General features: G+C 45.7%; 1 protein-coding gene across 1 annotated transcript; it reads right to left on the minus strand.

Annotated features, from left to right (window-relative positions):
- Positions 1-3,721: 3,721 nt before the first annotated feature.
- Positions 3,722-11,374, minus strand: DBR1 (debranching RNA lariats 1). The gene is made up of 8 exons (XM_042878510.1): positions 11,160-11,374; positions 10,967-11,091; positions 10,804-10,884; positions 9,932-10,017; positions 8,497-8,721; positions 7,592-7,672; positions 5,915-6,060; positions 3,722-5,358 (listed from the first exon to the last, which is right to left on the minus strand). The coding sequence occupies exons 1-8, from the start codon at positions 11,354-11,356 to the stop codon at positions 4,689-4,691; spliced, it is 1,611 nt and encodes a 536-aa protein (XP_042734444.1). The 5' UTR covers positions 11,357-11,374; the 3' UTR covers positions 3,722-4,688.
- Between the last annotated feature and the right edge of the window lie 444 nt (positions 11,375-11,818).

Consider the following 11,818-nt stretch of genomic DNA (forward strand, 5'->3'; position numbering starts at 1 on the left):
ACCGCCGCCGCCGGGCACGGCCTCATCGCGGGGCGCTGCGCCGCCGAGCGGGCTGGGGGGGGGGGTGCGCGGTGGGCGGAGCGCCGCGGCCTCGCGGGCGGCGAATCGGCCGATGCCGAAACTCCGCTGCTTGCCGCCGGCCCGCCGCCGCGGCGCGTGCGCGATAGGCTCGGCGCGCGGCGCACGCGCGCGCCGCCACCGCCCCGTTGCGGCCTTAACCCCGCCTGTGCGGAGAGCCCTGCGGCGCGCTTAACGCCGGCCGTGCGGCGCTCCTCCCGCCCGTCCCTCGCTGGGGCTGAAGCAGGAGGGGGGATTCCTTCCCGGTTGGGTCGACCGCTGGGTGTTTGCCCTAACGCTTCTCTCAAAGCGCTCTGCGTCTTAGGAACTGACTGAGCCTTACGTGCTTTCGTGGAGTACTTGGTCTTCACGCATCCAACTGACAGCTAGAAATGCCAGCTACGCGTACGAGGCTGCCACACAGGGCATGGAGCTGCTGTGGGTCGTGCTAGAAAAAATACGTGTTAATTACATTTACATCTGCACTCTGCTCGGTGGATGCTATTATGCTTCATTTAAAGAGAGAGAGAAACAGGATGGTTTGGGTTGGAAGGACCTTTGAGATCACCCGGTTCCAACCCCTGCTGTAGGCAGGGACACCTCCCATAGCCCGGGTTGCTCACAGCCCCATCCAGCCTGGCCTGGAGTGCTCCCAGGGAGGGGGCATCCACAGCCTCCCTGGGCAACCTGTTCCAATGGCTCACCACCACTTCTTCCTAATATCTAGTCTAAATCTCCCCTCATCCTGTCACTACCTGCCCTTATAAAAAGTTCCTCCCATCTTTCCTGTAGGTCCCTTCAGGTCCTGGAAGGCTGCTGTAAGGTCTCCTTGGAGCCTTCTGTAGGCTGAAGAGCCCCAACTCTCTCAGCCTGTCCCATAAGGGAGGTCCTCCAGCTCTCTGATCATCTTCACGGCCCATTTCTAGACCTGCTCCAACAGCTTCACATCCCTCTGCTACTGGGCCTACAGAAGTAGGTGCAGTGCCCAAGGCGGGATCCCACGAGCGCAGAGTAGAAGGGCAGAATCACCTCCCTCAGCCTGCTGGTCATGCTTCTTTTGATGTGACCCAGGATACAATTGGCCTTCTGGGCTGCAAGTGGACATTGCTGGCTCATGTTGAATCTCTTATCAACTGAAACTCCCTAATCCTTCTCCTCAGGGCTGCTCTCAAGCCATTCTCTGCCCAACCTGTATCTGTGCTTGGGACTGCCCTGACCCACGTGCAGGACGTTGCACTTGGCCCTGTTGAACTTCACAAGGTTGGCATAGGCCCACCTCTCAAGCCTGTCCAGGTCCCTCTGGATAGCATCCCTTCACTCCAGTGAGTGTCAGTTGCATCACTCAGCTTGGTATCAGCTGCAAACTTGCTGAGGATGCACTCAATCCCACTGTCCATGTGGCCTACAAAGATGCTAAATAGCACCACTCCCAACACCGATCCCTGAGGAACACCACCTGTCATATGCCTCCACTCGGCCTTTGAGCCATTGACCGCAACCCTCTGAGTGCAACCATCCAGCCAATTCCTTATCCAACAAGTGGTCCATTCATCCAAGCCATTTTCCCTCAATTTGGCAACCAGGATTTCATGTGGTGCAAAGCATTTGACGCTGTCCAAGTCCAGGTAGATGTCATCAGTTACTTTTCCTTTATACACTGATAATGTAACTTCATCATAAAAGGCCACCAAGCTCGTCAGGCATAACTTGCCCTTGGTAAAGCCATGTTGGTTAATTACCACCAATCACTTTGTCTTTATTTTCCACATGCCTTAGTAGTGTCTTCAGGAGGATCTGCTCCCCAGGCACAGGGGTGACACTGACTGGCCTGTAGTTCCCTGGACCTTTTTTTTTTTTCCCCTTCTTGAAAATGGGGGTTGTTTCCCCTTTTCCAGTCAGTGGGAACTTCTCCAGGCTGCCACGACTTTTCAAATATGATGGATAGCAGCCTGGCAACTTCATCCACCAGTTCCCTCTGAACCCATGGATATATCTCATCACTTCCGCACCTTCAGGTTCTTTAGATGGTCTCAAACCTGATCTTCACTTACAGTGGGCAGATCTACCTTCTTAAAGTTCTTACCATTGGTTTCTGCAACTCAGGCAGTGTGGCTTAAGTCCTTGCCAGTGAAGACTGAGGCAAAGAAGCCATTGAACACCTCAGTCTTCTCTGTATCCCTCATGACCACATCTTCAGCTTCCTTCCAGAGAGGGCTCACATATTCCCTGACCTTCTTTTTATCACTCATAAACTTGTAGAATTTCTTCTTGTTCCCCTTCGTGTCCCTGGCTGGATTGAATTCTGTTTGGGTTTTGGCTTTCCTAACCTGATCTCTGGCTGCTCAGACAACTTATTTGTAGTCCTCCCAGGAAACCTGTTCCTGCTTCCACTCCCTACAGATTTATTTTTCGTTTGAGCTCAAGCAAGTCCAGGAGCATCTTTGTTGATCCACTGAGGCCTCCAGCCATTCTTGATGCCTTCTTCTTGGGGTGCACTGCTTCTGGGCTTGGAGGAGATGGTCCTTGAATGCCAATCAACTTTCTCAGGCCCCTCTTCCCTCCAGGTCTTTCTCCCATGTCACCCTGGCAAGCAGTTCCCTGAAGAGTTCAACATCTGCCCTCCACCTCTAGGGAGATTCTGAATCTCTAGAGAGAAGTTAGTATTCTGTCTTGGCGTTCTCCTGCTTTCTAGAAAGCCAAAACTCATTAAGCAAAAAGGGCAGGTGCGACAACCAAAGACACAGAAAGCCAGACTAAAATGGGCTATTAAAGGTAATCTATGCCTTGAGTAGTTTTTCCAAGTTCTTACTCTATTTTATACTTCCAAATTGCATCTGATACTACAGACAGAATACTTTATTACTATTATAATCTTCAGATTGTGGGAAAACATAGGCATTAAGATTTTGTGCATTGCAGGTCCAGGAGTCCAAAGGATACTCAACTATTTTCAGTAACCTAGTGACTTTAATGGTGACTTCAGATGACCTGAGGTTTACTCTAAACACTTCCAATCCTTCATCCTATCTTACCATAGTTCTCTTTGGTGGATGTTGTGACAGACATAGAGATGCAGCATTAATACTGTCCTACAACTCAGTGAATAAAGTACTGTTCTCTGGCAGGGAGGAGAAACAAAGAACAGGATGTTAATGGTATCAGCACACCAGTATAAATCAGAACTGTGGGGAGCACTGACATTCCCTAGCTCTTGAATACTCACGAGCTGTTTTTTCCCCCCCAAAATGAACTGCTGAGAAACAAAATGCATCTCAGAACATGAAACTGATGGTAAAGACAGAAGTTGAAGTGCTTGCCTGCTACAACCCATAGCCCCAATCCATTTCACTCAGCTCAACTTCACACAGCTCAGGCATTAGAGGAATAAAAGCACAGCGGAGGAACTTCTGGTACCAAGGATGGCACAGTCCTGAGGAAATCCCTCTGACTCTGAAAGCTCAGAGTTTCAGGACACCAGTAGAACTTTCATGTGTCATTAGACCCATTAGTTTTACAGTCTATAGTACTTAAAAACATCATTCTAATTAATCCATTAAGTTCTGTTATCCTTACAGCCTTTAAGGCCATAAATACGTGATTTGTTTGCTAGTAATTCAGAGCAAACAGAAAAATAGAAATGAGATTTCAATTTCCAAGATCTATATCCTGGCAGGTCTTGTTCTCCCTCAGGTTTATTAATGGTATTTTGGAAAATTCCAAGCTAAGCTCTAAGAATTGGGCAAGTTGCATACTAACAAAGAGAGCAGCAGGCAAAAATGTAGGCTAAAGATAACAGTGGCATTGCTGTCTCAAGCAACTTACTATCAGATTACATGATAACACAACCTTAATTAGTAAGAATTGAGACTGTGCTGACATTCACATTCAGGAAGCTACATAGCTGCATTTTAATTTAAGGTATGTTTCTCAACTTTTAAGAAACAGCACATGAGTTTTTAAGAACAGTAGTCCTCCATGGTCCTCATAAAACTCATGCTACAAATTGAGACATGGTTCTCTACTGAAAAAAATATTAGAATAGACAATACACATAGTTCTGTTTTTGACCATTAAGCTTTTCTACAGCACAAATGTCACCAGAAGCAGCCTTCACTCTTCTATTGCTGTTTTGTTATCCTGGGAATTCCGCTTTCAAATTTAGTCCATAGAGTTATTGCATATGCTACTTTGTATTAAAAAAAAATATATCAGTATAAAACAAGACAAAAGCAATAAAAGCAAATAGTTCAATCTCCCGAGTCAAACATCCCCTCACTTTGATTTCAGCTACAGTTTAAGAGCTCTCGTTAAACAAGCATGGTGAATCTTGTATAGCAGTACAGCACAGGATACTGAGTAAAAACTGATAACCAAGAACTGAAGCAAAAACCAACTGATTACACATGACTTAAATCCTTTGACAAAGTACTTTGCTACAGAATTTCACTTGTGACTGAAGTGTTTAATCTAGCGAAACATTCTTCCCTGCAAGAGGTACACTGTGCCTCTTCAGCTGAAGGAAGCAGCATGATTAAGATCAAATAATGTTAAAAGCACGAGCAATTCACCATAGTTCTCATCACCATTGCATAAATAGGTGGGGAGTGAACTTAGTTATAAATCATGTAGTGCTATTTTGTTTCATCTTCATCCTCTGCAGCATAGATGGCTTGATTCCTTCTCTTAATTTTAATGCCACTGTTCCCATTTTCACTACCACTAACACGCTTTAAAGGTCTCTCATTCAAGCTCTTCTCTTCCACCTGCTTATTCACACCAGATTTCTCCAGTTCCTCATTAGTGGAGTCCATAGCATCATCAGATGATACCGCCATGGAATCTGGCATGATCCTGATGTCAGAAAAACTTGCAGAAAACTCAGGAGGATGATCGGGGGAAGGATCTACGGAACACGTGCTCAAATCTTCATCACCACCTTCATCATCCAGCATTATTTCATCTGGATTAATGGACGAAAGCCCAGAGTTATCAGTATTATATTCACTAGGTTCCTCTGCTGACCCACTGCTGTCCATTTCCTCTTCTTCCTCTTCATACTCTCCACGTACTGAGCCCTCTTCTTTAACCTGCTGGATTCTGCCATTGATGTCAGTGAGGCCAAACTGGGCACAAAACTCAGTGGTCTGTGGATTGATGGTGTGAACTGGTTCCATGTTCTTTTGGGGCTTGCTGGGATCATAACAAGCAGCTGTCAAGGTGAAGTTGCAAGGAATTTTGAGGTCATGATTCAGTTCTTCTAACACCTCCTTGATGGCCTCTTCCGTTGCACTGTAATCCCACCTAAGTAAGTTCATCAAGTAAGTACATCAAGTTAAAAAGAGTGCAGCTAATCTAAAGCTATTTTCTCTTCTCATTGCAAAGAAAAATGTTTAAACATGGGTAACAAATTCACCTTACACAGTTTCTTAAACTTTTTTTCTTGGAAGGCATATTACCTTAGGGCAATACAGACACTGGTCTCCCCAGCAGGGTCTGTGTATTACGCCAGCCGACCCAGAGAGCATTCACCACCCTGCCCCATAATCCAGCCTGATTTTCAGTAGCACAGCAACTGACAAAGAAATCAGCCACCATGTATTTTTGGCTCTGCAAGTGGTGCTAAGTTTGCAAACGAAATTAACTGCCTGTGCAGAGTAGTAAGGAAGTTGTAAGCTCTAAGAACACAGCTTGTCATCATCTCCTTTGTTTTCCAAATCATTTGACATTCTACAATCATTCGTTTTATCACATCCTAAAAACGTTAGAGACTGCAGAAGAACAGAAGAACAATAATAACATACATATAATTCCAGCCTCCCTAAGTCACGCTTTACTTCCTACTTTGCATGCTACCTACTTTGCATGGAGGCCATTATTTTCAGGCACATTCCATGAGCTCTGAGTCACATTAATCAGACTGTTGGTGGCCTTGAGGACTGCAATCCATTCAGCATCATACTCCAGCGAGTCACCTGCAGTAGGATCATGCTCAATGTCTATTATCTGTTCAAAAGAAAGAAACAAACAAACCAAGAGATTAGAGATTTCTCTTGATACCAGAAAGTGATTAAAGTTTGAAGTGTTACTTCCATAGTACAGTTTCAGTCAGGTTAGAAGTACACTAAACTGGTAGCCTCAGTCGAACAAGTCCTCTCAAGGACTACCTAGGAACTTATTGCCACAAGGAGGTAAGGAAGGACAATCAGTGATTATAGGAGGCACTTCCATAACATTCCTCTTCTTTTATCTTAGAGCAATTAAAAATAATCTCTCCTCACTGCTGCCAGCCACTGGACAGTTACACAATTTAGAAGGCAAGAATTTAAACCGTGTCTTTTAAGAAACATGGACAGAATTGAAGGCAATGGTTATTTTGCTACGTACATTGAATATGTACATCTTAGCACAGCAACGAGGTTAACATCAATTATTTTTAAAAACAGACAACATATTGAAGCCCAAATCACTTTACCTTCAGTGACATCAACCCAAATCAAACAATTCAGATGAGCCAAACCGCAGCAGTGAGCTGTGATTTTAAATAACACATAAAGCAATTCCATTTCTTACTGTAGTTCAAAACAGCTAAACACAGGTGGATGACCACACTGCTGGAAGTAGTCTTACTGTGGACCAGTTCCACTATGATTTTAAGCAAGGACTGGCAGCCCTGTGTGCTTTCACACAGCAAAAGCCCACCATCCTCAGACTTTCTCCCATCTTCAAAAGTAACTAGAGCAAACAGATCCCACTTTACATCCTAAGGACAGATAATGAATCGTCTCACCTTTAAGTCAATAAATAAAAGCTACTTTCAAGTAAAACTAAGACTTGACTGCATTTGAAGAACAAGATCTCTGTAGCTCCCTCCTTTCATATCAAAGGGCTTCAGATTCATCCCTTTTACAGATGGCACTGCAGGTAGCATACACAGGCTATGGACATGAATATTATTTTGCATTTAGAAAATGAGTTTGGCACTTCCGTTAAGAACTCCTACAGCCTTCCATCACCCTTCCTAGCACCAACCAAACTGAAGTAGAACCACGCTCCTAGGAAGCCTCTTGGAATCCTCTGGAAACAAATGACAGTACTCAACTTACAAACTCAAACAGGATCAAGTCATAAATCCAGACACGAAGGAAGTCACTATCTGATCCAAACTATGTCAAGAAAGCAGCAGAAAAGCCTCAAAACAGGATTGTGTTTTAAGTCTGACCTTTATCAGAAACACACAACAGGAGATTCAGTACAGGTTAAGGTAGAGCTACTGATCTAAGAAAAGTAATTGTTCTCAACTGGAAGGAAATGGTAGGAGAAAGCAGACATCTCACCCGCATGACAGGACACCAGACCTACTCAGAAGAGCAATATTTACAAAGACAATTCCACCCATGCACCAATTCCCAGTTTCTTGTCAGTCCCTCCATTTGTCAGAACTAGTCTTCAGCTTATATCTGAGCCCAGCACTTAGCAGTCCACACAAATACTTAAATCACTTCGAGTGAAAAAGCCCATGGCACACAGTCATCACCTGCAAAAAGTCTCTGTGAGGCAGACATTTATCCAGAGCCAAAAACTTGGTTGCTTTGGGTAGTTCTTCTTTGGACTTTGTCTAGGAAACAGAAAGTTTTACCAGCATTTATATGAAATCTGACTATTCCAAACAAGTTATATACAGAAATCTAAAGGCACATTTTGCACACAACAATAGTTTCTGAAATAGAGAAGCACAGGATTGTAAGAAAGAAATTGAAGGATAAAGAGAAGGACAGATATCAGCAAAAGTCTAACAGAAATTTGTACACTGATGACAGCAAGCTAAAGCAAGAACCACAGGTCTCCCTCAAACAAGGCAGCTGAATACATTTAGCTTTGATGCCAAAAGAAAACTCTTAACACAATTACGAACAGACTCAAGTCCAGCAGACCTAGAGTTCCATTCCTACAGCTAACGAATTGCAAATAAGAACAGCACATCGCTCTCAGCAACAACACAAACATGATAACTTTCAGCCTATGGGGACCGATTGCTTGTTTTACTGTAGGCAGCCAGACAACTTCAAGGCACCCTCCATCTCAGGTTAACCACTACCTCCTCAATTTGCTGCTCTACCTTTGTTTTCAAGTTTTATTCTTCCCCAATAAAGGGGGAAAAGAGCGCTTTTCTATGAAATTCAAATTCAGAAGTTCAAAGTGCAGTAACTTGAGTTATTTCATACTGCTCTTGAAGAAGATGAGGTGGTAAACACCTCTGATTTATAACATCTCTCATTTACATAAGCTAGTAATTTCAGGACCACTTAAAGCTTTGGGACTTAAGCTGAATATTAACTATTAAGCAAATACATGTTAATTAGATGCTTTTCTGAACATATTACTTGCATTAGACTTTTGAAATTATTAGATTACACAGACACTCTTGGTTTTATTCTTTACCTCGTGTTGCATGAAAGCTGCAAACTTAACATGGAGATGTGCTGAAAACCAATAATTAGGTTTCAGATGCTGCAGAAGCTCAGAAGCAGCAGGGCTTCCTAATGTGTTGCTCTCCACTTCTTGACGGAAGAAGGATTTCATTTTAAGCAGCTGTTTCTTGTTTCCATAGTGATATATGCTCCGTGGCCAATCATGTGACATAAATATGTCCATTGGATGCTTTAACTATCAAGCAAAAAACACATACGTGTAAATAAAGCACGCACAAGAAAAAATTTAAAATTAAACATAACGAGACAACATGCAATAGCAAGTGCTCTCCTTCAGATCAGATATAGCTAGCTGTGAGCACCTGGCTCCCTTTCCAAAGGGATTAAGCATAACAGCAAGCACATCTTTCAGCTGTCTTTGAGGCTGTCGAGGGTCTCTAGTCTCCCCGGGTCACGCCGCACCTTCCTGGGCCCAGCAGCTGTGTTTTACATACACTGCTACCTTGTAAGACAGGCTGAAAACCAGATCTACAGAGTAAGTACACACAATCAGAGTAGTTGCCTTCCTCACTGATCTTTTAAAGCTTTGTTTAGAAGAGATAATGGCTAAGCATAATATTCCTCCTCAAAGGGAGCATCCCTTACAAGTCCAGTCAAATGTCTTAAGTACATCTTGGTTCAACATTCAGTGTATTTCCATCAGCTGTATCAGAGCACACTTCTAGATGAAATCTAAAGCCAGCTAATAAGAAACCTGGGGAAGTGCATCAAGCTCTTTACAAGGGCAGCAAATCTTTGTGCCATTTTTAGCATCTCTGTATGTTCTAAACACTTCAGCACCCAATGGCTACCTGAATAATCATTCACAAGATGCTTATAAATATACATGTATTCACACTGCATCCTTAGCCGCAGAGCAGCCCTTGTGACAAAGGGGGAAGCAGGATCAATAACAAAGCTAACCATCCCTTGTGTTTCTAGCTGTAGGAGCAAAAAAACTTCAACTGTGATTTGAGATCAGCTCATCCAGCTGGTTCAAGGTTGATTAGTAAACCTTGTATCAACCAGCTCAGACATTAGACAAAGTAGCGCACATCTTCCTACAGCTAACAAAGCTCAATGACTGGAGTACAGCTGGACTTGCTCCCTTTCTGAGCTTCAGCCCATTTAACAAAGTATCTCCTGCTCCTGCTTGCCTCTGATGAAATTTGCACTGCTACACAACTTGGTAAATGAGAGAGCAGGAACAGCAGTGGGGTCACTGGCAGCATAAAATGACCATAAAATAAAGCTAGCAGAGATTTGTTTGTATGATTTATTATCTAGCTGTTCAAAACAGCTGTAACATCTCACTTTTAAGTTAACAAATAACATTTACCATTGGTTTATTTGTTATTGTTTTTAGAAAACAGACAACAAAAAAACACCACAGACTTTTCACCAACCTGCTTAAGTTTGAAGACCTCGATGTTCCTGACATGGTAAGCACTTCTGATTGTTTGCTGGTTGTATGGTGGACATTCAAAGTGGCCTGGAACATTGAGAAAAGAATAGTTGTCCGACAGAGATTTTGTCTCTCTCACGTGAGACAGCACTCCTCATTACTTCCTTCTCACATTCCTTACTCACAGACACACTGCACCGCCACATGCCATACTTATAACAGAGAGCTATTTGCTGCACAGCCACGCAACATCTGCCTGAGCCTGTTAATATCACAGAGTCATAAAGGTTGGAACTGAGCTCTAAGATCAAGCCCAACCATTGACCTATCTCTGCTCAACCATGTCTCTCAGTGCCACATCTCCATGCCTCTTGACCACCTGCAGGGATGGTGATTCCACTGGTGCCTGGGCACTGTGTTCCATCAGGTCTGTGCCTGCACACACACGGACACAGCCACAGAATGTACAGTAGATGGAAACAAGAATTATCAGAGAACAAACTGTAAAATTGTTTCAGTAGTTAGCGTTATCACCTCAAGTCTCATCTCCCACAAGCAATATCCAGATAAAGAAATTGTATGCTCTGTAACAACAAATTTAGTTAAAACTCACGGATATTAAAGAGAATTAAGTGTTCCAAAAAACTACTTTGTTCTTGGCAGCTTGGCAGCCACCTCCAAAGCCCCTTTGGAGCAGCATGCCAGGACAGGAGCATACATTCAGCCACACATTTAGCAGTGAGACAGACTGAGCTGCCAATCTGCTGACCCCCGGTGTCATTTGTGACCCCATCACCGGCTCCTCTCAGACACGCACACATAAAGCTGAGGGGAACCGAACCCCGCTCGGGCCGCCCCTCGTTCCTGCCGTACCTTTCCGGTAGTCGTGCGACTTGAAGATGCCCGAAATGCCGCCGATCCTCACTCCGCGGAACCGCACCACGCCCGCGTAACCTGCGGAGAGGAGCGGAGAGGAGCAGCACGTCACGGCCGGGAACGGGGACGGCACCGGGAGGCGGGGAGAAGCCGCACGTACCGAGGTAGTAGATGTTGGGCGCCACCCATCCGCCGTAGGGCAGCTCCTGCAGGTGGTTGGAGGCCTCGTGGTTCCCGCCGATGAACACCGTCAGCACCGGGGCCTTCTTCTCGCCGGAGTAGTACCTGCGGGGGGGACACGGCACGCTGCGGCGGGGCGGCCAGGCCAGGTGGGCCGAGCCGGCGGCACTCACCGGTAGAACGTCTGCATGTGGCGGTACTTGGCGGGCACGGCCATGCAGCGCAGGTCCGCCTCGTTGCGCACGGCCTGGAAGTCGCCGCAACAGAGCAACAGGTCGGGCCGCACGTTGTGCCGCTTCTGCAGCAGCTCCAGCGTCTCGTACATCTTATCCAGGGCGCCGTGGCAGCACCCCGCCACCGCCACCTTCATCCCGCCGCCGGGACACCGCGCAGGCGCCGACAGGCCGTGACGCAGAAGGGGCGCGCGGCGCATGCGCACTGCCACGGGGGGAGCTGTGCTTTCTTCGCGGTGCGGCAGAACTGTGTGCGGTGCCGGGGTACCAGGCGGCTCAGCAAAGGGGTTTTTAGCCGGTTTCTTGTAGCCCCGCACGAAGCAGACGCGGGACGCTCGGTGACTTCACACCGCTGCCTCGTCTTCCCTGCAGACTGCCAGGTGGCGTTTCGCAGAGCAGCGATTTCCTCGTTTTGCGGGGCGGTGGACTGACTCATCGGGCGGTATTTCTGCGTCACGTAATAACACCGCTCCTTACTTTTTCCACGTTTTATTTTAACAGTCTTGAGGGATTGAACAAACTTGCAGCGACGCAGTTAAGCATTAACTTGCTGCTGCTTACCCTGTAATCATCAAACCGAGGAGACATTCCTGTTCCCC

Source organism: Lagopus leucura, unplaced genomic scaffold, assembly GCF_019238085.1.
Source record: "Lagopus leucura isolate 7727_CA_CO unplaced genomic scaffold, USGS_WTPT01 Super-Scaffold_100021, whole genome shotgun sequence".
Classification (NCBI taxonomy): Eukaryota; Metazoa; Chordata; class Aves; order Galliformes; family Phasianidae; genus Lagopus; species Lagopus leucura.

Excerpts from the sequence above, each read along its gene's own strand:
- DBR1 (XM_042878510.1), bottom strand. The coding sequence starts at position 11,356 with ATGAAGGTGGCGGTGGCGGGGTGCTGCCACGGCGCCCTGGATAAGATG. Across the intron at positions 10,885-10,966 it reads GCCCAACATCTACTACCTCG|GTTACGCGGGCGTGGTGCGG; the intron begins GTACGTGCGGCT and ends TCCTCTCCGCAG. Across the intron at positions 7,673-8,496 it reads CAGCTTTCATGCAACACGAG|ACAAAGTCCAAAGAAGAACT; the intron begins GTAAAGAATAAA and ends TCTGTTTCCTAG.